The 27,301-nt window shown below is 31.4% G+C and overlaps 1 protein-coding gene across 2 annotated transcripts in view; it reads left to right on the top strand.

Moving 5' to 3' along the window:
• Positions 1-222: 222 nt before the first annotated feature.
• LOC145334349 (uncharacterized) overlaps positions 223-27,301 on the top strand; it is a 43,567-nt gene continuing 16,488 nt past the window's right edge. The window contains exons 1-13 of one of the 2 annotated variants that reach the window (XM_080179776.1): positions 223-387; positions 9,664-9,766; positions 11,475-11,572; positions 12,273-12,351; positions 15,142-15,278; positions 15,924-15,971; positions 16,203-16,280; positions 16,942-17,026; positions 17,487-17,794; positions 18,162-18,248; positions 24,060-24,130; positions 26,220-26,291; positions 26,782-26,856. In XM_080179776.1, the coding sequence (XP_080035902.1) occupies positions 9,700-9,766; positions 11,475-11,572; positions 12,273-12,351; positions 15,142-15,278; positions 15,924-15,971; positions 16,203-16,280; positions 16,942-17,026; positions 17,487-17,794; positions 18,162-18,248; positions 24,060-24,130; positions 26,220-26,291; positions 26,782-26,856 (1,205 nt within the window). In that variant the 5' untranslated portion in view covers positions 223-387; positions 9,664-9,699. The remainder of the gene's footprint in view (positions 388-9,663; positions 9,767-11,474; positions 11,573-12,272; positions 12,352-15,141; positions 15,279-15,923; positions 15,972-16,202; positions 16,281-16,941; positions 17,027-17,486; positions 17,795-18,161; positions 18,249-24,059; positions 24,131-26,219; positions 26,292-26,781; positions 26,857-27,301) is intronic. The other variant, XM_080179778.1, reaches the window with a different exon arrangement.

The following is a 27,301-nucleotide window of genomic DNA, read 5'->3' as shown; positions in this document are numbered from 1 at the left end:
AAAAGAGGGAGATTTATAAAGAGTAGGAGAGAGAGAGTAAAAGAGAAAAGTTATGAAAGAGAGAAAGAGAGAGAGAGAGAGAGAGAGAGAGAGAGAGAGAGAGAGAGAGAGAGAGAGAGAGAGAGAGAGAGAGAGAGAGAGAGAGAGAGAGAGAGAGAGAGAGAGGAGAGAGAGAGAGAGAGAGAGAGAGAGCGAGAGAGAGAGAGAGAGAAAAAGAGTTTAGAGTTTAGTCAGTGTCTACATATGTTGGCCGTATGTGCTGACCTGTAGTGTGTGCTGAGCTGACCTAGTGCATGAGTGCGCGCGCGCGCGAGTGTGTGCCAGTGATTGTGCGTGTGTGTGAGGGTGCTTGCGTGCGTAGGTCAGCTTATCTGTGAAAATAGAGAGGTGTGTGTTCCCATAAGCAGATAAGAATATTTAAATAGCTAATTAGAAAATGGAATTAAATGTAAAACATATTTGTTTTATTTGTTATTTGTATTTTAGTAATATATCTTAAACCGTTACAAAGTATTATATATTAAATATTGGTTGCTTTGCTCCTGGCCTCTTATGGAGGGTAGGTGAGGTCAAGAAAATAGCTTAAAGCCAGACCAAGATATTGTAAAGCTCACCTGACAAGTACAAACTATTAGGTACAGCAATCTCCGAGATCTTAAACTTCAGACAAAAAATCCGGTATTATCCTCTTAGAAATTTTTTTTTCAATTTTGAAAATTTGAGTAGCCCTACCCCCCCCCCCCCCCCCCCGACAGCGAACTATGAACTCTGGACGCAGCGCTCGGTTCCCTAGCCTGCCTATCCACAGCGCTCAGCCCACTTGCCTGCCTAGCCGCAGCGCTTGGCTCCCTAGCCTAAAACCTAACCTAAAATAGTTGTTCGTCGTTGTCGGGGGGGGGGGGGGGGGTTGGTACTCAAATTTTCAAAATTGAAAAAAAAATTCTAAGAGGATAACGCCAAAAATCCTACTATGTAGAATGATAAAACATTTATAGAATGTTCGCGTGTATAATAGATCCATTAAGATATCCAAATTGTTTCAAATTTATTGCACTTTTAAGATTAACTAAAGTTAAGTTTTGTTTCAGCTGTTTTCGGAATAGTTTTATGCAAACCTTCATTATTTTAGATATTTGCTATTTTTTGTTGTTTATTTTTGTAATTATTGTATAAAGTTCTTAACTAGGCCGCTTTGCTTGTGAAAAAGAATATATTTGACTCAGGTGGGCTTAATAGGGACAGAGATAAATCAACTGAAAATTGTTTATTCTTAACCCTACAAATTTGGGATGATTGTGAAGCAAAAAAAAACACCGTTGTGCAATTATAACACACAACTGGATTATTTGGATAATCACCTGAAAAAGAGGGACTAAAACCGCTACCCCCCTCTTTTATCTGTCCCCCTCGGGTAACTGATATTTAGGATTAAGTAGCTGGATGGATGTGTATTTCTGTTTATTAAAGCTAAATTTCAGGGAAGGGGTATCCAGCCTCCCCCCATTTAAGTTTAAGATCTAATAGTACTAATAAGTACTAATCGATGGAAACAATTTACATTGACCTTAGACAACGGTTAGCGAGATTCTTCGGTACCGACAGACATCATATTACTTTTTTTATAAGTATTTCTGTGTCCACTTATTTTGTCAGAAAACTCTCTTTCCCATTTGTGAAACTTAATAATTATTTGAACCTTTCCTTCGGTCATTTAAAATGCTAGTAACCTGTTTTTACCTGTTAAAGGGTGTTTAAATAAAAACCAATCGCTTCACTTTTTTCAATATAAACCTTACAGTTTTGGTCCAAAACTAATAAAAAATAGTACAATTCATGCCCAAGCAATGACAATAATAAAACAATATTGAATTTTAAATCTACACACCCTTCCAGAGCACTAGAGCTCGAAACCTAGCCCTTGCAGAGAAATTTGCCCTACGCCGAAAGTGCATATTTTATAATAGAATTAAGACAAATTTGTCTCTTTAAAAAAAGAACAAACCGTCTTAAGTACTTGAAATCTTGTAGATAGACCCCATAATGGTTGGGGTTTTTGATGGGGCATGTAAAGACCTTTCTCTAGACACCTTAACAAGGTTTCTAACATAATCCTAGCTAATTTGGCATCAAAAAGAAAGACCTGACAAACATCAAGAACTAGATTTAAACAGAGCCGCCATGCCTCAATGTTGGATGTGTCTGACTTTTTTATCCCAAATCGGCTAGGATTGAGGTAGAAACCTGTTTAAGGTGTCTAAAGAAAGGTTTTTACATGCCCCATCAAAAACTCTAAACATTATGGGGTCTATCTCCAAGATTTGAAGTACTTATGGTGGTTCAAATTGTGAGCGATTGGTTTTTTTTTAAACACCCTTTATGTTATGGACATCATCATCAGTTAATGGGTTATTCAAATTATTTTAATAGTTATAATATGTGTAGCTTAATGGAAAAAGACAAAGTGCCAAATTTTTTAGGAAACAAGGATGGCAACATCCATAAAAGCGAAGCTCTTAAATCAGAAGTAAGGACAAACGAACAATAATTCGTCTGTAATGTTAGAACTTATTTATCAGAACATTCATTTGTAAGTCTAAACAAAATTGTACATTTGTTGCAAAATTACGTAAATACAGAATACAGAAAAAAATGAGATACTTTCATTTTTATGATTAGATAATAATTATAGAGTTGCTACGCTTTCTAAATCGTACCTAACTGTTATAGGAATCATTATACAAAGTTGGAAATCGGTAGGACAAGTATAAAATGTCTAAATTAACGAAAAGAGCTAACCGACCCTAATTATAGAATAGCTTTGCTTTAAACAAGATTTAGCAAGGGATAAAAAAATAATTAGAAATATTTTGTTTTAAAAGATCTAAGATTAGAAAATTAAGCTAAAATAATTTTAACTTTGGAAATCCTGAAAGAATGTAAATTGAAAATTTTTTCTTTGAATTGAAATAAATAATTGTTATGGTTAAATCTCCCTTAAATTAAAGCAGTACAAACAACCAGCAGGCAACAAATTCACGTTTCCCCCATACCATATCTTTTAGATGGACGGACTGACATGCATTTTTTATTATAGAATAGCTTCCCTAAAAAAAATTACTGCAAGAAGTGCCTTTTACCATAGCTGTTGCTATTTCAATTTAAAACTATTTCTACCCTAACAAATAGAATTAGCATGTCTGTAAAATGAGTGGAAAATCGCAACTCATCACTATGCAAAAAAAATATCTCAAAATACACGCATAAATTTTCATAGTCTACGGCCAAAACATCAACAGTAATGGATATATGATGTACGGGGATGTATTGACAAGGGAAAATTTATCGTTAATTCAGCTTGTTAATATAGACCTCATTTATCAGTTCATTTAGATATTGTTAACAAGACTCAGTTTTATTCTTAAAGCTAAAACACTGGAACCTCAAGAGCTATCCGTTAGATGTATGTAAGCCAAGGACACGTCCTAATGGTGAAAAGCTTCGCTTTAATAATGCTTTCCATAAAATTTGTGATGAGTAATTTGATATCAAATTGTCTCAGAAATCACAACATTCCTAGGAATTTTAACTTAAATGTCTAAAGTTCTATATTTTGTAAATCAGGGGTCTAAAGGAATTCCCCAATGATGATATACAAAATTATAACTTTCAGGAAAGTGGCTCCATTATTATCAGTGAGGGAGCGACATTGGACCCAAAGATTTTATAATAACGTTTTTATTCGTTGACCTAAAAAAAGTGCTAGGTATTTATTTTGAGTGGTTAGTGTATTAAGTTGACTGTCAGCCAATAATTTATTCTAAAGAAGGGATAATTTTGTCTATCATCATGGGTTGGCGTGGAAAACTGCGCATTTACTATATCCCTATCCCAGTTTATTGCAGTTTTCTTTTCCTCATCAAAAAACAGACAAATAATAAGTGACACAAAAATGTGACATCAAATTATTCTAACCCTTAAGAACATATAAAAGGTTAAATCCAGGAATCTAACGACAATTAGACAATGGCCGATAAATTGATGTAAAATAAATATAAATTCGCGCTGCGTTTTAAGTATTTTAGTCACTTGATAATCCTTGTCTTCTATTTCCTTGAAGTGCTTAACCCTTACAGATCGGGCCCCAATTCCCACCTTAATAGATCGGGGGGGGGGGGGGGGGGGGGGGGGCTCAAAAATGAGATTTAAAAAAACTAGGGTCTGTAAAGGTTAACATTAGGTTTCTCATTGGTTTGTGTGAAGTTTGTTTAAATCCAAAGTAGACAATGGCAAGATTTCTAGGAATAAATGAAACCCACAACACAATAGATATTCAGTCATATAGTTATATACCCTCCCCCCCCTTTTTTCTACCACCCCTCAAGTTTTTAAGCTTACAAATGACAGAATGAGATTGGGAACTTTGAACTTCAGTTTCATTTCCCGTCAAATATTATCAACCTCCCTGGTATGACTTGTGAGTGGTATACTGCAATATAAAGAAACTAGCGGCTACGCACCTAGATGCCTCTAGGGGCACTTAAGAGGGAGAGAGTCGAATTTGATAACCCAATTTCTTATTTTAGATTTAAAAAAAAAATAAGGGGGGGTGAAAATTTTTTTTTATTTTTTTTTTGGGGGGGGGAGGGTGCCCCGCCACTCATTTTTAATTTTAGTTAAAAAAATTTTAAATTTTTTTTTTTTGGGGGGGGGCGGGATTTTTCATTTTTTCGGGGGTTGGGGGTGTCCCACCCCCCAAGAAAATAGTTATAAACCTTCCCGGGACCTATGAGAAGCTACCCTGTTAAGGAGAACCTGATCGGTTCAGCGGTTAGCGAGATCCTTCGGTACAGACACACAGATACACAGATACACAGACACACAGACATCCTGTTACTTTAGTATAAGGATAGGTTTTTTTGTCTGTAGCTACAGATCTCGGAAATTGCAGGTCTGAATAGTTTGTACTTTTCAGGGAAGTTTTATAAATATTTTGTGGTGGTTTTTAGCTATTTTCCTTACCTAACCCGCATTCCTCTAGAAGCTGGAGGTGAAGCAAATAGTAAAAGTTTTTAAAAAGAATCAGTTTATTATTTTTTGATCGTTGTTTTAAATTAACACTAAAAATTTTTTTGTACATTTTATTAAATGGCTAACTAACTTCACGAAAAGGGAGTATCATTCTGAATGAAATTATACCTGTCCCCGTGTTTTCTAATTCGTTGACTCGAAAACTATTATATCAAATATTAATTGTTTGATACATATCCACAGCAGTTACCGAACTTCTTCACTATAGGGGTAATTATAATAAAGGATGTTCGTCACTTTATTGTCCAATATCTTATCCATAACGATCTATGCATTCAGAGCTTTTGATTCACTTTGGATCATGTTATATTGTTTGATTTATAATAGGGAGGGAGATGACATTGGGCTGTTTATTACACTAGTTCCCAAACTTTTCTCATAACAACTTTGGGGACTTTTATTAATTATGATTGGTTTGTTTATGAAGTTGAGGGTCCAAACGTTTCAACAACTAATTGTAATCTACAGAAGTTGTAATTTTGTGTATCATCATTGGTGTGTACTGTATACATGAATTTATCGATTACTTTCTTATCCCTTTAGATTCCCGAATTTCTAAATCTTTGGAATGGACATACATTTTAACATTAGGATATTCAAGAATACAATTGCTGTTTACATATCTTTGTTCTTTTACAAAGATTTTTAAACTATTCGTAAAATCCAACAAAATTAAAAGTTAATGTTATCTAATTGTTAACTAGGAAAAAAGGAGATTTACTTCTAAAAAAACATTTAAAAAGAAGAAAAAAAATTAATGTAAGGGGATGGGGGGTTTCAAACCTCAACTTCCCCAAGAAACTTAACTGTAAAAGAGTACAATATTGGTTATCGGTTAAAGAGTTATTAAAATAGAGACATATCATTACATTATTACATTCGTCTTGTAATTTTGCACAACTACCTAGACTATATCATATAGACTACTAGTGACGAAAGCGGCCTTAGGCCGCCTTAGGGTCTGAGTTATTAGAAAAAAACAGAGGGACATTTAGTAGCTTCTCTACTAAAAAATATTTTAGCAGAAAGTCTTACATGAACTTTTATGTCTGTCTGGTACACAATCAGAATAATGATTTACTTTAAAATAAAAATAGAAAGCACATTTGTCTGTGAGGATTTCGCTGACTAAAAAGCATCATATATTCAATTATCTTTGTCAGTCCGTCCGTCCATTATGCTAAAGTTTTAGTAATAAGATTTTAGGGTTTTAGAAATGTATGTTTAAAGTTTACTGTATATATTTCTATTGAAATCTAATGTTTTAACCACATTGTCTATCTTATTAGATTTTTATTAACTTCACAAAGTTTATGGATGTTATCATATGTTTCTTTGTACTCTAATTGAAATGTTTATCTGTCAGTAAGAAACCGTAAAGGAGTAAACGCGAATTTCTCTTCAGTTATTAAAGATAAATGGCTGGAATTAAAAAAAACATCCCCATACTGATGAACATCCAGTATATAACTTACTTTGTCCGTCCGTCTGTTGGAAAACTTTGATATGCATCTACTATCAAAGATATTGTATACATCTATTGTAAACCTTTCCATGTTTTTTAGCTTTACTAAGAACTTATAAATAATGTCATCCTTGTTAAGCTTTAAAATTTCTTAGAAATTCTTATAATAATAGAGATATAACTCTAGAGAGATATTGTCTAATGTGAAATTCTTCATAAGGATGACAGAACTTTAATGACTTGTCATTGGTTAAATTAAACTGAAATTTTCTAGTTTTACACATTAGAGTTATTTAGAGCTGTTCTTTCAACTTTTACTCGAATCAAGTCCATCACATGAAGTACTGCCTTCATATTGTGGTTTCACATCTATGTTTTATCTGTGCATTAATTATAAATATGCTTTATCTATTGCAATCGTTATAAAATAATAAAAATCCCCTTATGAATTTAAGTTAATAAAATCATATTTTTTTCTTGAGTTTCTATTAAAACAAAAAATAATATCTCGGACTTCAAATGTACATGATTTATATTCTATAATTGTAATTTGTATCTATTATAAACATTTAAAATACATAAATTCATAGTTTGTTTCATGTTTACCTCGAAATAAATTATATAAAAATAAAATAACAACAAATAGCAATACAACATTACGTTCGTTACGTTTTCAACAGGACCTAGCATTGTACTGTGTATACACTGTACACATATGGGTAAAGGGAAAGGCATTATATTTTTTAATTTTATTCATATGAAGAGTCAGCTGTAAATAGTCGCATTTCTTAAGATAAAGCTTTTCTGACGTAAATTATATCGTGTACATATTTATTGTCTAGTAAAGTGTAAAGCATATTACAAATCTTTTAATAACTCAGCTATGAATGGTTGAATTCCTTAATATAAAGTTAGCTTTTTAGAAATTATATACTCGAAAAATTTTAAGGTGTTTTGTCAGCTGGAGGAGTTTACGTTTACAGCTTACGTAGAAAGTCAAAAACTCTTCTGTCTGCTAGAAATGTTCCTTCGTAGATTTGACGAGAAAAGGGTTCAGATTATTTTTCTATTCTAATATTTCTATTCTTATAATTAATCCTATCAAGAGTAGAGGCACATAAAGTGTAAATCTCGGTGGGTTAGGACCCCTTGCAAGGATTAGACTTATGGGAAAAACCTATCCCTTCTAATTTACAATTTATCTATAATACAAAGTAGAACGATGTATGTCTGTTTGTAGTGAAGGATCTCGCTAACCGCTGAACCGATCGGGTTCTCCTTTACAGGGTAGCTTCTCATAGGTCCCGGGAAGGTTTATATCTATTTTCTTGGGGGGTGGGACACCCCCAATTCCCCAAAAAATGTAAAATACCCCCCCCCAAAAAAAAATTTTTTCTTTTCTTTTTAAAACTAAAATTTAAATAGTGGGGTCAACTCCCCCCCCCCTTAAAAAAAAATTCCCCCCCCAAAATAAAAAAAAAGAATTTTTTTAAAAATCTAAATTACGAAAAATTGGTTTGATTAAACCTCTGAGGGTAAAACATAATTCTTCATCTGCTATCAAAGATAGACGGCTTTAATTTTAAATTTAAAATGTATTTTTCCCCTTTATATGCCGTCGGTCTGTCAGTATAGCTTTTAGTATTTCCAGGGAAGACTTTATTATCTTATCTTATATTCAAGTTTTGTATGATTTACAACATACAACATTAAATAACTAATAAAAATATTTTTATTTGTAAATATATTGTCAATTTGATTTCAATGTCTCATTTTTAATATCTAATCTACTTAACTGATTGGGTTCTCTATTATATAAACTTAACATTGGTCCCGTGATAGTTTTAGGCTATTTCATTTTTAGATTTAAGTCTTGGGATGGGTTTAAGCTTTTTCTCTAGTCCGTAGATAATAAAGGGGCAAACGCTAATAATATATAAAGTTTTTTTTGTCTGAAGGTTAAAATCTCAATAACTAAGCGATTGGGTTCTCAATTTAGGTAAGCTTCAAATAGGTCCCATGAGGGCATTAGGCTATTTCATTTTTAGATGGTTTTAAGCTATTTTTTCTAGCCTGTTTCTGTCCCTTTAATTACAGAGCCCCTGGATGCTAGGTACGCATCCGCTAGGTATGTATTTTTTTATTCAGAATTAGAAATATGGATTTTGTTAAGATTTACCTGACATTTCCTATGCCCTTTTTTTTTGGGGGGGGGGGGGGCGGGTGGTTCACTGTATATTCACAGGGGAAATATTAGAAAATAAATATAATTAACTTGCACATAAAGATTACTTCAAGTTCAACTACTTACGTTAGAATTTCTGTCCGGCTGATTTTAGTTATTTATTTTATAATAAAAGCCTTTGATACTATGAACGTAATAACATTCTGCCTTAGCATTTTCTTTTTTTAAAAACCTCTATCTCACACTTGCTTTTTCTTCCATTTTTCTTTATTTAATCTTCAGATACGTATTTTTAATAATGTTTTTTTCATATTTTCAAAAATGCAATTTGAATTATGGAATTTATTTTCCAATATATATTTTTTTATTAACTGTCACGAAAGGGTTAAAATGTTTTTAATTTTTGTTTGTAAATCTGAACACATTAAAAGTGGCGCTAGAATCAATTTATTTTAAAACTAAGTTTTCGTAAATTTACTATATTATGAATCTAAATTTTCTGTTTTAAGAATAGTAATTAAATACTTCAACATAATGTAAATAGCAACATGAAATAAAAAAGATGAATTTATTCTTAATAAAGTAAAATATTGGGTCGTATTGTTCTGGGCAATGAGAGTTTATTATGGATTATTGGAGCACTATGAGTTTTACACATTTATTTTTTGGAAGACTTGAGCTCATTTATAGACATTTATTTCCTATATAGATCTGACATGGATCTTGAAGCAATAATGCAGGCCGTTTTGTAAATGTTAAAAATTGGAAGAATCTATTAAATAAAAGTTATCGCAAATATACTTAGTAAATAAAACATATTTTTTTAATAGAAAAACGAGAATATCAAAATAAATTTCAGTTATACTTTATTGGATATGCTAACAACTATAGATAACCTATGACGATTTATTTTTTTTATTTTCAGAAGTGGTTAGCCTGACCTGGCTGAGGCTAACTGGAGATGTCTGATCCTAAACAATATATTCCTGAGTTCATTTCAAAGCTTAAACTTAATGAATATGTTCCAAGTAAGTATGCCTAGTGTTTAGTTTAACTTATACTCTTACCCAAAGTTCAATAAACTCGGCTTAAAAATTTTTGTTAATTTGATTAAATTTTCATGAGTTTGTTCAAGCTAGCAGTATCCAAACTTTTCAACAAATAATAGGAGGGGAGGTTGGAGGTTTAACAATATTCATAAACCTACCCTAGACCTTTATAATATTACATAAATATATCCTAATTCGAAATATAAATGTAAATATTAATCACCATTTTATTTTGTTTATTTACATGAACTTTTTAATAGATATTCATCTTCAAATATATTTGTTAGAATGCATTTTAATCTTTATTTTGATACATCTAAATTTGTTTTATTTAAGAAATATTGTTAGAAATATGTCAAACAGATATTTTTTTTGCTATTTACAGTTGAAATGTGAAATAAGAGTAAGGTTTTAAGCTCTTTTGCGTGGAGGATGAGTGTGACTCTCCCTATAGGAAAATTAACCCCTTTGTACTATCAAAACAAAGAAAATCACTAGTGCCTGAGCCACTATTTTGAAGTACTCCTATAGAAAAAAAGATCAAAGCAAATAGAAACAAAATTGCGTTACGAGAAAACTTATAAAGATGTTCCGCATCTAAATAAATTTTTAGCTCATAAATCTTAAGCTGTCTTAAATTTCAGCTGTTTTCTGGTGGAGTCCTGTAACATTATTTACAGTATCATTAGAAAGCTTGCTAAGATAGAAAATACCTTGTTAATACCTTGATTCAAATAACTATAGAAACAGTTTTTTTATTTGACCAATATTCCCCTAAAGTTTATTTAAAGAAGGGAAAGATGCAACAATAAATGTGCCTAAAAATACTTTTTAAAAATATAAACAAAGCTTTTTATCTAATGAAAATTATAACATTTGTTCACCTTTTATAAAATCAATAAAAAGATAAAAATCTACGAAATATGTTTTAGTTTTATAGATTTTGTCTAATAATAAGCACAATATTTCGTAATGATAATTATATACATAAGTAGCGAAGCATGAAAGTTAAAAATGGACAAACGGACAAAGTGAGTTATAGTTATGATTAATCAGCGTTCATAAAAAAAGAGTATATATGATTTTTAAATAATATTAAATTGCCAAGCCTTTCAAAAAAAAATATTATTCTTTTGTAGCATGACTGGCAGACTGACGGGCAAAATAAGTGGATGCTTTTTTTTACATATTGTCTTCGCTCTGAAAATCAGCAGCTGAGACAAACACATTTTCACTAAGCTGTAACGGATGGATGGACAGACTAAGTAAGTTATAGAGTACTAAAAATTGAGATAAATATTGATGGCCTTTTTAGGCTTTCATTTAATTATCAAGACAGCTAAAAATATTAAGTAACTAATGCAAGATTATATACCTAAACCTCCATTTATATTCCCAAAAAGAGAGTGAGACTTCAACTTGTATGTCCTTATCAATCCTTCTTCTCCAGTATTTAATTGTGTATCTATTTTATTTCTATTTTTCTCATCTTTCTTCTATGGCCTGTATGAAAACAATGTGTGAATACAAATTACTGCATAAGGAAGAAAATTTTCATATGAAATAATGAAATAAATTAAATTTGACTGTGTATATAATATTATTTTAGTTCATTTATTATTGTTGTTCTATTTATGTATGTATTTTATGTACACCCCATAATAATTAATTTTTTTTTAAATTTCAGCTTTACCCAACCTCCCTGAGATTCCAAATCTTCCAAATTTTCCAGAACTGCCCAACCTCCCGGACCTACCCGTCCTTCCAAACTTTGGAGACCTTCAGGTATTACCAAAAACAAAACAATTTTCTGTATGGCTTCGAAACCGCGATTGATATCTTCTGGATTAGAACCGTTTCTCAGCCATACTTAAAATCATTGTACAACATTGTATTAAAGACAATTTTCTACGAATAATAAAAATGAAAAATCATATAATTGACCCTAATGGACCAAAGGCCTGAACTATAATATGTTCTATAATACGATACGATAAATAACTATTACATACCATAAAAGATTCCGTTTTGCTTATTTTAAGTGGGGTGGGGTAGATTTACGTTTGTTTGTTAACTACTTTATGTCTTGTTAGCTAGGGTTATATTGGGTACTAGGTAGCCCCGCTGGGTTAGGGCACAACAGGTATTCTTCCCGTTGGAGTTAGGCATAGGAAAAAAATACCCCACTCCTTTTTGCAATTTAATACAAAATTAAAGGGGTAGGCCCAACCTAAGCTGGATCTTTAAGTCATTTAAGTGGTGAGCTTGATGGGGGTGCGCCGAATTTCAGTCAATCACTCCGTGGCATTTCATAAAATGCTGTGCTCTCATTGGTGGAAAGTTGGCTCACCCCGATCTGGCTCACCAATAAAATGATTTAAAGATCCAGCTCTACACTTAATGTTTTTCCGTTTTGTGATTTTTTTTAACGATAAGACATTTAGAGTTTTGATAAAATGATACTAATTGCTATTTCTGCATTTAGAAGCTAAATACTGGTGTTGTAGTTAAACAGGTTCTGGGAGTCAGCAAATATTTCCATCCTTCAAATCCAAATTTTCCAGGTAAAACATTTCCAGTATGGCTTCGAAACCGAATGATATCCACTGGAAAAGAATCTGTTCTCAGTTATACTGAAATGTATAGCATCGTATTGCAAAGTATTTTCTAAAAAAATAAAATAAAAATAATAAAATACCAGTTTTGTTTGACAGGGCCTTCGGCTTTAATCTTATAATTTTATTTTATATCCGATGAAAGCTGTCTATAATACTATGCGATAAACAACTATTACTAAAAAAAGAGAAAAAATTTTTTCAAACTATGGAATTAATAATTTTAGCTCGCATTCTTTTTATTACAAGAATGCCAACATACATAAGTAGCAAAGTATAAAAATAATGGATTTTATAGTAGATGTTTAGATTTCATTAAAAATATGTAGATAAATTCTATTTTTTTAGCTTGACAGACAGACAGACGGGCCAAGTAAAGCATATACTGGAAGCCAATTTGTATAAGCAATATCTACAAATAAAATACATTTGTCTATATTAAATAGCACCCGAGAATATCACATCTCTCCCAAAGCGTTACGGACTGTTTGAAAGGCAGTCAAAGTGAATTATAAATCTTTTTTTGCTAACAAAAACTGCTTGTAAAGTTATTAATTAAAATACCAATTACGTTCAAAGCACTAAATTGGGTCAGATGCAAAAGTATTAAACTATTCAAGAAATTGTATCAAATACTTTGATAAGTTCAAACTGCATATAAATATGTATTTGCTCAAAAATCAAGGTTAAATTAATCTAATATGAAACAAATATAAAAGTTGCCCTTGATTTTACTTTCCCAATTAGGAAAATCAACTTTTAAAAATTATATTTTAAGTTTATGCTTGTAAAAAGTGCTTTGCTTTGTTTCAATCAACATGAAATATATTCTGTTTATATTTGCAATGTCACATTGCTAGAGGAAATAGGAATAAATATTGAAAACAAAAATCTTTATTAGCACAAAAAAGGAAATATTGTCTAAAAAGAGTATAAAAATTATGAAATTTAAATGCAATTTTTTAATCATTCTAATATGTTTGAACGGAATTTAACAAAATCAGTTTTGGAATATCACTCCCTGAACACATGTGACAAAAAAAAAATAAAAAAGTTGTTATATGTCTTGTCGTCTGTATGCGTTGTTAAAATAATAAATACCCTTCCAAGTAAGGCTATGAAACCTTTGGAATAGAACTGGTTCTCAGTGATACTGACAAATACTGTATAGCATCGTGTTACAGACAATTTTCCTCGAATATTTGAACAAAAATTATAAGATTAATACAAGTTTTGTTTAAAGTTGGTTTAAATTTTTAATTTTGATATCAGTGTAAAGCTGTCTATAATACGATGCGATATAAAACTAATCTCAATTTTTTATTTTTTCTAAGTATACTTATTGTTTCGCCTCATATTAGGTGTCACAAAACTAAGAAAAAGACCTAAACGTGCAATTTATTCATGTTTAATTTTCATTCATTTTATATTCTTGCTAATTGAGTATTTTTAAATGATGTATGCAAATGTGTTGCAAAATCGTTTAAATACAAGATACTGTAAAGGACATACTTACATTTAAAAGACTTGACTTAAGAGCTGCTTTGCTTATAACATACCTTGTTGGCCTAGAAATCATTATTTTAATTCAGATGTACAGGTTAATAATATCACACAAAAATAGTTGTCAATTTTTAAAAATACTTAGAGATGTTTTAAATAGATTTACGAACTATTTGCTAACAGTTACAGGATTCATAATGCTAAGTTTACACTTTGCCTAAATTAATAGTAGAAGAAATGACTCAAAATTATGTGAATAGAGCAATAGAAACCATATGGGTAACTAAAATAAAAAGTCTTTAAATCTGTATAATTTTGAAATCATATGTTGACAAAGCTATACGACTAAAGAATATAATCATACTAGTATTGGCTACAAGCCAGGATTACAAATATAAATTATACTAAACATACAACTCTATTTATTAGGTTTACGTAATGTAAATAAGTCACAATGTGTTAGATACTATACTAAACTTCAGGGATCTAAAGGGGTAAGGCAATGGCCTATAAATCAATGTACATCCCAAATGAAAATACACTTCTCTAGTTAAGATTAGTTGTTGAAACGTTTGTTCACCCAACTTAATGAACCAACCAATACAAATTTAATAAAATTCCCGTAAGTTTGTAAAGCCAACGAATAAGAAATTAGAAAACGTTATTTTAAGACTTCGGTGACTAGTGCAATAAATAGCCTAATGTCCCCTCCTTCCCTGACTATACTTACATTTCAATTTGCAATTTTTAAAAATCACTGCTCCAATGTATTATAATGATTGTAAGAGCGAAGTTACTTTAAAAATCAATCGAGTGGGTATGTCTGACCTTTGTCTGTTCATTTCTTTATATGCATACACCTTCCCCTTTTAATCTATTCATCCATTTGCATTTTAATAATTTATCTAACCGTATATTCATCTAATATTCCAAATATATATCCATGTATATATAGATCCATCTATTCAACCAGCTGTTCGTCACTATATCTATAAATTTATATATCCAATTGATTATAAATATTCATTATTCATTTATTTTTCCATCTGTCTATCTTTCTACTTGTCCATCTAGAAGCTCTTTATAGTGCCTGTAGAAATGGGGAAAAATTTGAAATAATAAACTATTCTAATATGACGTCGTTCGGGATACTTCATCCAAAGGTTTTTAATATATCCTCTTAATATACATATCTATTCATCTTTTAACTGAATACCAAATATCTAAATATTTTAGTTGCTGTGTGTACCATATTTATAATACTACTGGGAACAACAGTTATAATCTTGAGAATAATATGGAGAAGGCTAAAACCAAGTACACAATCTTCCATAGCAGACAACTCAAAAGCTTCAGTTAAGCAAAAGACAGAGGTAGGAAACAGAAAAGTTTAAAGCCTTTAATGCCCTGATTTTTACTTTGGGGGCGCCTCAACACCCCCTGAAAATCGTATGTCTTACAAGATATTTTTAAACATTATTAAAACGTTTTTCCCCTCATTTTATTCTAAGATATTTTTTTTTATATTTCTGAAATACAATATTTAGTTTTAGCTTGAATAAAATCTTAAGTAATTTATCCTAAATCTAAAGAGTTCTTTTTGTGTAGCTCTGTCTATTAAGTCTAGCCTCTAGTGAAATAAATAATTTGCATGCATCTATCAAACTATCTTTCTTTATATATTATCAATCTTGAGGCAACTTAATAAGATTGTAGATCAGGGATCTAAAGGAATAAGACAAGGGCCACTAAATTGACGTATATCTACAAGAATGATACACAAAAATACCCGTTCTGAACACTTAACTTAATGAGCCGTTTAATCAAAATTCAATAATAGTCTCCAAAGTTGGTGAGCCAACGAAAAAAAAAACGTTGATATAAATCTTTTGGGACCAGTTCCAGTTTAATAAACAACCCAATATCCCCTCCTCCCTGTTCTATAAATGATTTACAAATAATTTCTATATGTTTATCTAACTACTTCTCTCTGTCTATTGTATAATATATCTATGAAGGCCCCTGTACCAGCATCTAGATGGAGAAGGCAGCCAGCTCAGGAAAAGGTCATTTAAAAAAAATTTAAAATATATATAAACAATATATTAAATAATAACTAAAAGTAGTAAAAATCAAGACAAATGTTTAACTTTTAGTGTGGAAATATTAAATTTGCTATATAAAAATATAAATATTTTTAAAAAAAATAATTTCTAAAAAACTTATTAAACTAGAATCTAAAGATATTAAAATTTTATCTTAACATAAATATTTTTTTTTATTTTTTTTTATTTTAGAAGGCAGAATCTCCAGTAAGATCAATGGAAGAGAAACCAAAGAAAGTTTGGAAAAAGCCTGTTCCTCTTCCTGAAAAGGTAAAAACTGACGTGCGGTCCTTTTTTGTATTGCTCTGCTGCAGCGCATCAACCATATGTAAGACTCAGGGAAATCAACCTTTTGCAATTTAAAAAATCTGCTGGAAGTCTAAACCTGAACCAAATATGGTAATTTCAAAAAAATCCAAAGCATCTAAACTGGTCTAAATTTGAGGCTATGTCGCCGCTGACAGTATTAAATTAAAAAAAAAAAAAAAAACTATCGGCTACGGCACTATAGTGGGTTTTTAGGATTTATAGCCAAAAAATAAAGAATTTTCTCGTATTCATTCGAATCCGGTGGATAGGAACCGGTTCTTACCCATACGAAAAAACTATGTCTAGCATCGTATTATATCCAGCTTTCTACGAATATAAAAATGTACAATCATAAGATTAAAACCAGTTTTTTAGCCCCTTCGGCCCCTCGGGGCTAAAAAACTGGTTTTAATCTTATAATTGTACATTCCATATCCGCGGAAAGCCGTTTATAATACGATGCGAGAAATAACTATTATTACATTCACCGCCGTCATCAAGAGGCTGGGGGCGAAGGAACTATTGTTTTTTTAAATTTATAAAGTAATTACACAAATCAAATGCAAGTTTTACCACAAAATTATCATTCATATAAAATGTATATATTTAATTCATTTACTAGCCCGAGAGAAAGAACATGGAATGGAAGAAACTCAACATCGGAAGTTCAAAGAAATCATCGTCTCCAAAATTAGAAAAGAAATCAGGAAAGTTCGTTGTCAATTTGTTTAATAATCGTCTATGGGATTACCCAGTACCCAAACAAACCTGACCTAAAGTATTTAACAAGTTAACAAAAGTCAACCTCCCCCCTTATTTTTTATTGACTTTTAATATAATTGTGCTGAACAGAGTGCTTTGTGTGAAAGCGCTGTCTTTTAATTTTAAGTAATTTGGAAGATAAATACTTTATTGATATCCTCTAAAGTTTATTTGACACACTAGTAACCGGTCCTTTCAAATAAAGAAAATAATTTTCTCGTTGTTTGCTAATTAAAGGATGGATAATGCCTAATAAAATTTTACCATTGGTTAATTACTGCGTATTGTATGACGTCATTTCTTATTAGGCTCTATAATCTGCCTCGATGAGGGACATAATTATCTTCTGTGCAAAAATAACCATATTCAATTTTTAAAAAATTGACAAGAACAAATAAATGCCAGACTCTCCAGCAGCTTCTCCTTCCCTCACTTCCAAGCTGGCCAAGGGTTTCAACATCCTCAAAAACCTGTCCCCCAAACTGGACCGAAAAAATGAAAACCCCCCATCCCACAACAAAGAGGCAACGCCCAAAAACTCGCCAAAAATGTCGGTGAAAAATCAAGAAGCCACCCCCAAAAGTTCTCCCAAGTTGTTGAGTAGGATTTTTGGCGGGGGAAGTTCTCCCAAACCGGTTCCTAAGATAGAGGTGACGGCTAGTGGAGCAACCAGTAATGGACACACTGACACCGAAAAGAAAGATGATGTCAAGGTTGGTGAAATAAATTGGTGGTCCTTTCATGTGCTAATAAATCCCCAACCTACCAAGCTCCAAATTTGGAAATAAATTAAATACGAGGGGGTGGTGTAATTTTACCTTAATTTTTTTTTACCGTAGGTCCTGATAAGTTAGATTATATTAGGTACATGGTAGCCCCACAGGGTTGGGACACAGCATCTGTAGGCCCCGCCGGGGTAGGGCAGGTTATTAATGCATTTCAATTATAAAAAAAGATTAAAACAAAACATCCATCTTCATCAACCCAAAAATTAATTAACAATTTTAGAATCCGCTTATTTTCTTTTTTTTTATTTCAGTTTCTATGTTGTATGTCTAATCGTCTTTGTAATTGTTGTAGGATAGCTATGAAGAGAACTCAAAAATCCTATCCAATCTGAAGAATCTTTGGTCCAAAACTACTTCTAGTACTGAGGTTCCTGTTCAGGTACAGTTTGTTTACAGTTGTAGGAAAGTTTAACCATCTTGCATAAAGAAAAACTAATTTTATACGGCGTTGCTACAAAAGACCTACTCTACAAAAGACCTACCCCTACAAAAGGTCTACTCTACAAAAGACCTACCCCTACATAAGACCTACTCTACAAAATACCTACCCCATAAGACCTACTCTACAAAAGACCTACGAATATATATTGTTATATAAACATCAAATTTACAACCCTTTCTTCCGTCAAAAATAATAGCTTAAGTATTTTAAAAGGAACAGGGTGTCTAAATATCTTCATAGCGAGATATCTTGCAAACCATATGGTTCTCCTTTATAGATAAAGGGAAAGTTTTTAAATAGCCATTTTTGGGGAGGGAACACTCATTAAGCAAGGTAATAATTTTTTTTTGGGGGGGGGGAGGTTTCCAAAATCCACACGACAATTTTCTGAAAAATTTAGTTACCAAAGCACCACTACATTTTTTAACAAATTTTGGTGCTAGGGTCGAAGCCACTAATTAAATCTAATAAGCCTAAACTGACATTTTACTGTTTGACAATAGATATAGTATACGTGGATATTTTGTCAGAAGAAAATTAGTCGACACTACCACTAGGTTGCTACAATAGTCCTCATTTATTGGTCAGTCCGTTCATCTAATATAAGAGGAGGGGATGGGGTAAAAGGCGGTGGATGGGTGTTATCGTTATTTCATCCATCTGCGAGCATGACTTTATTAAATCTGGTGCAACATCCATGTAATAATATATCGATTTGTGTGACATTTATACTCGTAATATTAAAAGGTTATAAATTCAGAGAAATCACAACTTAATTTCTTTTGACTTTAATTTACCTAGAATTCACAGTTGTTTAAAACGGCTAAAATGCTACTTATACATTTTTTGGATATATTTTTTATATTTGTAAATTTTCTAGCCCTTAAAGTCAAGGTAAAATGATTGATGCGACCAAATTACAAAAGACCTAATCCTACAAAGGAATAAAATGACATAAGACCTAATCCTACAAAAGACCTACTGACAAAAAACCTAACTCTACAAAATATCTAAATGACTTAAGACCTATCCGTACAAAGGACCTTAATGTCATAAAACCTAATCCTACAAAAGACCTAAATGACAAAAAATTCTAATTCTGAAAGAGACCCAAATGACATAAGATTTAATCCTACAAAAGACCTAAATGACATAAGATTCACAATAAAAAAGACATAATGTTACAAAAGGTCTAAATAGAATTTAACATAAATTCAAGGATGACAATATCCACAAATCATAAATTATCCAAACCGCTGAGTGGGGTCCAAAGCCAAATTTGTAGCTAAATTAAAGATCTACACTATGAAAATCTAAACAATTAGTCAATAAACAACCTAAATATTCACTATATTAAATAATTACAAAATAGATAGCAAGATTTAGCAAGATTATGGAACATATTGTCGTGTTGGAAAAAAATATGATATAATATTTAAACCAACAAATTTGAAAATTTCGAATAAGGATATACTTGCATTTAAATATTTCACAAATAAAGACGAGAATACGGACACAAGACAACTAATGAAAAGCTTTGGATTTAAAATAGTTGAAAATAAATAAATTTCTTGTAGTTGACAATATAGATAATTTTCATTATTTAGAACATTGTACATAAATCTAAAGGACAAGTCCTCAGATAAAGGATTCTTTAAATTGCCAAAAAAAAAACACTTTTTTGCTTTGCTATTGCTGAATATGTGCACCTCACTACAAATTACTTGATGAGTGCATAATTAGGCTAACTGAACATTTGAGGATATGACAATGGTGGAAAAGTTTGGACATAACTTTGTACAGATCAAGCATACATCAACCTGGTCTCCAATGCTTAAAAGCCTACGAATGACAAAACGTGTTTATAAAACTCAGTTCAAAGACTCCTTCTGAATATTACTCTAAACAGAAAGGGGACATGGGACAGTCTGGGACGTTCAAGCTTTTTATTTTGAGAGGGGTCAAATTTTTAAAATTTTAATTTATTTCAAAGTTAGAGGGGGTTAAAAACCCATTTATCCCCACCCTTGGACGTCTATGAAGACTGTAAGTTAATTTTTTAAGGCCTGGCAGACGCATATTGCAATTAAACATGGAATAATTTTACCTATTTACAAATTCCCTCATTCCATGGCCCATCCCACAAATTTCTATATAAAAGAATGCCAATAAAAAGAGATATTTTCCTTGTGAAAGCTTCAATTCAAACATAGACAATAATTCTAAGATTTACTTAGTGAATTATCAATTGTTAGCGGCTAGGCCTCTAGAGGCATCTAGGGACACTTGAGGTAAAGAGTAACAGGGCGAAGTCGAACCTCATACTTTAATAAAGTTCGATAAAAAGGTAAAAAACCATTTTACTAGAGCCGATTTTTCTTCAGAGGGTGGAGTTATCCTCCCTTAAAACAGCTATGAACCTTACTTTGAAACTAATATAAGCCTAACTGTAAAAGAGAACCATATAAGTTCAGCAATAAGCAAGATTCTTCGCTAAAAATGTATACGTAGACATTTTGATACTTTCATAAAAGGTTTAAAATATTAAAAGAATAAATTTTAAATATCAATGAAATCTCAAAAAGTCTGTTGTGATTTCAGATTTTATTTTCATTAAATTTGTCCATGATTCTGACTTGAAAATATTTGTCAATTATAGATAATTTTTCGGTTTGTTTAGTTTCTCTTTTAGTCAAGATTCAAATATTTAGAAGTGATGTGATATTCTTATATATTCGGTAGCCAAGCTACTTTATAAATGTGCAGTTAGTTTATTTGTCAGTGAGCGATGTACTTGTGAATAAAAGGAATTGTAATTTGAATCATGCAATATTAAAAAATAGATTTAATTTTTTAAAAATATTTATTAAACACTCTAATAATTGTTTTAAACTGATGCAATTGAGTATTTTAATTCTTGTTTTATTTGGAAAACCTATTGCTATGATTTAATTTAGTTACTAAAGGATGCTAACGGGTTTAAGTTCTAAGTTGTATTATACAAACTATGGGATTAAAATCTTTAGTTAATATTTTTATAAATAATTGAATTTAATCAAGATGAAAATTAGGATTAAGTGAAAAAATGTATTAGCTCACTGTGATATATTATTTTGCTACCCATATGTGTATTTTTATTATTTAACAACATTATAAGGTATTAGATTCAATAATTTTAAATATCCGAATTCAACAGGTTTTTTGAAAAAGCTGTAAATTGTTTAAAATTGAATATCTTAAACATCTAGCAAACCGTAATTTTATGTGGGAAATGTGATTCTCTTGGTTACTTTTCAAGATAGATTGCTTTTTTTTGGAAAGATTCTCTATATAAACTAGCATCCAGTATATGGTTTGCGTGATAAAAATTTTCTTTATTTATGAACACTGAACATAATACACAATAATACACTTTAATCATGATTTTTGTGCTCTGCTCCTACGGATGTTTGTATTTTGATTCATTGTTTTTTTTTCAAAGCAAAGCTTTTCTATAATTAGGATCTGTCAATCCGTCCTTCCGTCAGTCAGTCCGTCCGTGACAAAAAGCTTTTTTCGTTAATTTAGGCATGTTAGAATTATCCTATTAATTTCAAACTTTGCATGGTGATACCTTTAGTAGTTAGGTACGATTTAGAAAGCGTAGAAACTCTATAATCATTACCAGAATATCCGTACGTCCATTTTAAACATATTGATTTTCTTTACTTTTTTAACAACAAATTTTTATGTGATCTTATTTTCCGATTGATCTTATTTTTTGTATATGAATTCCTGGAACAATAAAGTATAATGTTATAAGCTAAGCAACTCTATAATCAAGTCCTATAAATGTTAGTATGTCCATAAATATGATGCTGTGAGTATTGGTGCATATTTTTTGCACCAATACTCACAGCATCATAAATATTATGCTGTATCAAGAAGTTTTTCAACAAATTTACTTAAATCTTGCTTCAACTCTTATATATTTATATTCTGATTATTCAGTTCTGACACTATACAAGTGTTCTTGTCCGTTTGTCCTACCGTTTTAGTGCTTCGCTTTTATGGATGTTGTCATCCTTGTTCAAACAAAATTTAATGTTTAAATTTTGAATAAATTCGTTAACTATGTATTTACATTACCTCAGGGATCTAAAGGGATAAGACAATGTACATCCCAATGGTGATACACAAACAAAAGTTGTTTAGCCAACGAATGAGAGAACGTTATTAGAAAACTATAAAACTTTAGGGACTAGTGTAATAAACAGCCCCATATCCCCACCCTCTCTAACATTGCCTTGACCCTTTCTAAATGACCCTTTACCTGTATGAAGCGTAAAATGACAAATGTCACAAAATTTTTAGGGGAACTTGACAAGTTCTAAACTCTAAATATTTGACATTAGTTAAATTTACTAGTAATGAAAATAGAAATATGTACTAAAATTATTAACTTTTTACTTTATATAATAATTTTTAGTTGTAAAGCTACTTTCTGATTATCCTAACCGTCACTTAAATGATTAATTAAAATTATCTTTTTAGCTAAATAAACATGTCTTTTTATTTAATAAGATGTAATATGATTTATTATTAGTAAATTATAAATTAACTTTATAATTAGATCTATTTCGATTTTTAATTACATTAATTCTGAGCATTTTTTGTCAAAAGTTTGATTTGTGAAATTCTATTCTTAAACCACGACAGATTATGCTAACCGCTTAACCGATTTGATTTACCTTTAAATTAAAGCTTCTTATAGATCCAGGAAAGGTTTCGAACTATTTGAAGGGAGGAAATCTCCAAACTCCCAGGAATTATCGCCCTGGAAAAACATTACACCTCAAAAAAAACATTCGTTTTTTACTACTACATTTCCCTTAGATGCCTCTGCGGGAGTAGCTGCAAGTTGACGAAGCCCAATCTGTCCCACTGTGAGGAAGACGATTCCTATATGACGTCATATAAAGGGATAAGAAAAAGGGAAGGGGGGAAGAAAATCTCTTCAAAAGAGATGGGAGAAAAGGGAATCGTCTTCCTCACGGTGGGACTCATTGGCCTTCGTCTGCAAGTTTAATAATAATGTAATAGGGTTAAGTAGTTTGTTAAAGTCAAAAGAACGTTAATTACATTGAAATTTGATAATGTTAATTTTTAATACATGCTCGAAAATGCATAACTTTTAAGCTACCTTTTTAGTAGCGAAGATACTCTATAATTCATTTTGTAAGTCCGTCAGTCTGCAAAGGGATTGTGGAAATGTTCTGCTAATTAAGATAGAAGGATTTTGGATTATGGATGCTGACCATACAGTATATTATTTCAAAGGGAAAAGATACTTTTTTTATAAAGATTCGTGATTTTCAAATTATTGATGGCATATTATCTCTCTTTCTGAACATCTGCTTTGTAACTCACTGTGTCCGTGTAAACATCCATTATTTGTTGTCCTTCGCCGCTTTTAATGGAGATTGTCATCTTTGTAAGAATTTTTGAAAGAAAATATTTGTTAATAAGTTTCAATATTTTTAGAATTTCGTGAATTTTACAAAAAGTAGTTGCGATATTTTTTACAATTTTTAGGTTAGGTTTTATGGCAGACTAGGGGGACGAGCGACGCGGCAATTATCATTATTAACATTTGAAGCTATTTTCCTTAAGAGGCTATTTTGTCCTAAAGTTTAATTTTGTCAGAGGCTATTTTGTCCAAGATCCATTCACACCTCACCTTAATTTATACTTTGTTTTAATATTTAGGTAAAGCCAGAAGTGAAGGATTCCAAGATGCCTGCAAGAGTCATTCAGCTCAACATTGACAAAAATGCCAGGTTAGTCTTTCAGGTATTCGGAAATAGCGCAAAAAGTGTTTCGACAATTTCCCTCAAGGTCAGGGATCGGCAGCCGCGCGTAAGCCTCGCGTAAGCCTCAGTGAAATCGTCATTTTATCACTATAAAATTTAGCTGGAAGTATAAAACTACTCTTTAGAAGACAATCCTTCTTTCTGAAATTTTTTTTTCTTCCCACGAGCAGATTTAAACCTGAGGCTTATGCGCGTCTGAGGCGCGGCTGCCGAACCCTGCTCAAGGTGCCTTGTCAAGTATTGAAAACCCTGTTGTTTTATTAAAGTGATTAAATATATGGGGTTTTAGTTTTTCGTTGTTTGATTATTGCTTTAGGTTAGGTAACATTGCGGGTAGCCCAGTAGGGTTAGGGTATACTTGATTAGGACTTCTTGCTTGGGTTAGGAAAAGAGAAAAAAAACTGGCCACTTTGACAGAAAGTACCAGCTTCTATATTTTACCATAATTTTTATAGCAATCCATATTCTAAAAATCATCACGAAATCGGTTTGACGCTTCTAACATAACTAAATAAACAATAAGAGGAATCTGTTACGGATGTAACAATCCCTTCCACAGTGGGACGTTCTAACCGAACCTAGTTATAAAAAAACTTCGCTTTTAAAAATGAAAAGAATTTTATGCAGTTTCATTTTAGATTTATATCTCTTTATACAGAGAAAAGAAAAATAAACATTGTTTGCAAAGCTTTCTTATAATTCACTTTGACTGTCAGTCAGTACGGCTATGAGAAAATGTAATACAACATACGTGGTACTTCGGTCTGGCAGTTATGTTACAATATGTATATTTCTTTGATAAAGATTGCATGATTTTACTTATGATTTCTTGATATTCTTTTTTCTATTTTTTCTTTCATGTGGTCATTAAACATTTGTTATATAAACTCACTTTATCCTCGTGTCCATCCATGATTTGTTCTTGCTTCGCTAAATACGGATGTTGTCATCCTTGTTTTTGATCACATAATTTGAAAAAAGTTTTGTTATTTTCCTTTAATACACCAATTTAATTCTTACTTGAAACTTTATTTCTTTAATACTGTTACCTTTTAATTTAAAATATTGTTGTTTAGTTTTCTAAAATGTTTTTTATTAATTAATTTTTATTAGATACTGGTTCTACAACTAAATATTCTTTGCATTTTTTCTTGAATTTATAAACTTAATCATACAGTCTTGTAAATTATTTGAATCTATTAATTACCTATACCTGTTTGAAAGCCATCATATTTGTGTTCAGGTATCCTATCCCTAATCTTACATATTTGTGTCTGTCTATGAATTCTAGATTAATGATTTACAAATCTCCTCCTTCATTAGTCACAGCTGGGTGTATCATCTTGAAAGTTAGAAATTAAAATTCATATTGTTCTTAGAATTAGTCTTGTACTTTTTCATTTTCCTATCTGCAGACAATGTATTAAAATTAAATTTTATAGTAATGTTATTGATCAGAAAAGGGCACTTTTTATAAAGGAAAAAAATCTAGAGCGAGTCTACATGCTGAGAAAATGGTAACTAATATTAATATTTTTGGGAAACTATTTTCCCTACTTTTAAGAAATTTAACCTTTTAGATTTTAGGATTTACAGCATTTAAAGACAATAATTAGTTTAGGAAATGAATAAAAATATTAATAATTTTATATTATATATAAATTTTCGGTTTAATGTTTAATAGATAAATAATTTCAGAAAAAAATAATTTTGGATGGGAGTACAGAATTTTTTAAATGGGACTTAAACGGTGGGGGGAGGGGGTAATTGTTTAAATAATGTATTTGTGTTAAACATTCAGTAGTCCAACCCAAAGTAATTTTTTTTTATCAGAGCTGGATCTTTAAATCATTTTAATGGTGATTTAGATCGGGGTTCGCGAAATTTCAGCCAATCACAGCGCGGCATTTTTAAAATGCCGCGCTGTGATTGGCTGAAATTTCGCGCGCCCCGATCTGATTCACCACTAAAATGATTTAAAGATCAAGCTCAGTTTATATTTTTGTTATATGAAGTTTATTTTGAAAATTTTTGTCTCGAAAATTGTTTATTTTAGGAAACCAGAAGAAATGAAAAAGGTGAGGGAAGAGGAGATCAACTTAGTCAGAACTTTGGGAAAAGAATTCAGGTCAGATTTTATTAATTATCTATAATCAAACAAGGATGACAACATCCGTAAAAGCAAACCTCTAAAATGGTATAACAAACGAACATAAAACTTATTAATTAGCAGAGTATTTTTTTGAGTCTGAACGAAAGTGTTTTAGGACACTTTTTAAGGTCATCCTTACATTTTAAAGATTTGATTAAAGAAATATTGGGAATAGTCCCTTTCGCGGCAACGCCACTTAAGGGGGGATTCGTGGTATTTTTAAAATGGCTTTTTATAGGTTTGGTTGGGTTATATTGGGTAAGGTGATTTCCACCCAGGGTTAGGCAATTAGCCACGCTGGGTTAGAGCCCCCCGAAGGGGCTAGAAATAGGATAAAATCTACTGTGAAAAATACGAAGAATCGCCCTTTGAGGTGCGTTGCCACGAAAGGGACTATATCTATATTTTGACTGTAATATTATACCTTGAACCTAGAAAAATAAATATGTATGTATATAATGTGTAGGGAGATAGCTAAGCTAGATAATCCCGAGGCCAGGGAGGAGAGGAGACAAGAGATGGAAAAAATTAAATCAGCCAGGTAAGTTCTGATTGTTTACCAAGAAAAGTATTGCTTCATAGCATAATTAGGGCACCTGCAGGATGTCCTAACTCTGAGGGGCTGCCCTGTACCAAATCTAACCGTAACCTTCTTGACCTAATAAAGTAAATAAAAAAACGATAAAAAGTTTTTTTTTAAGCATAAAGAGTGGGTTCAGTGCCCGACAAGGCACTGTTAGGTAAATAGCTGAATTTTTTACTAACAATAGGTAAGGAGTCATTGAAAATATAGAGAGGTTGTTTTTCAACCCTTAGTAATTTTCTAAGAAATAGTATTTAGGACACTTTGTCTTTAAAATGTGAAGACCATTATGACACCATTTCATGGTAAACATGTTTTACGCAGAAAAGGTCCGATGTACCCCTTGGATATGTCTTTTAAATATTAAAATTGAAGTTATGCCTTCTTCCTTAGGTATCGCAAA

This window comes from Acartia tonsa, chromosome 12, assembly GCF_053477335.1.
Source record: "Acartia tonsa isolate MP-2025a chromosome 12, ASM5347733v1, whole genome shotgun sequence".
Classification (NCBI taxonomy): domain Eukaryota; kingdom Metazoa; phylum Arthropoda; class Copepoda; order Calanoida; family Acartiidae; genus Acartia; species Acartia tonsa.
Note: the sequence above shows the minus strand (reverse complement) of the source record. Positions and strands in the feature narration are given on the sequence as shown.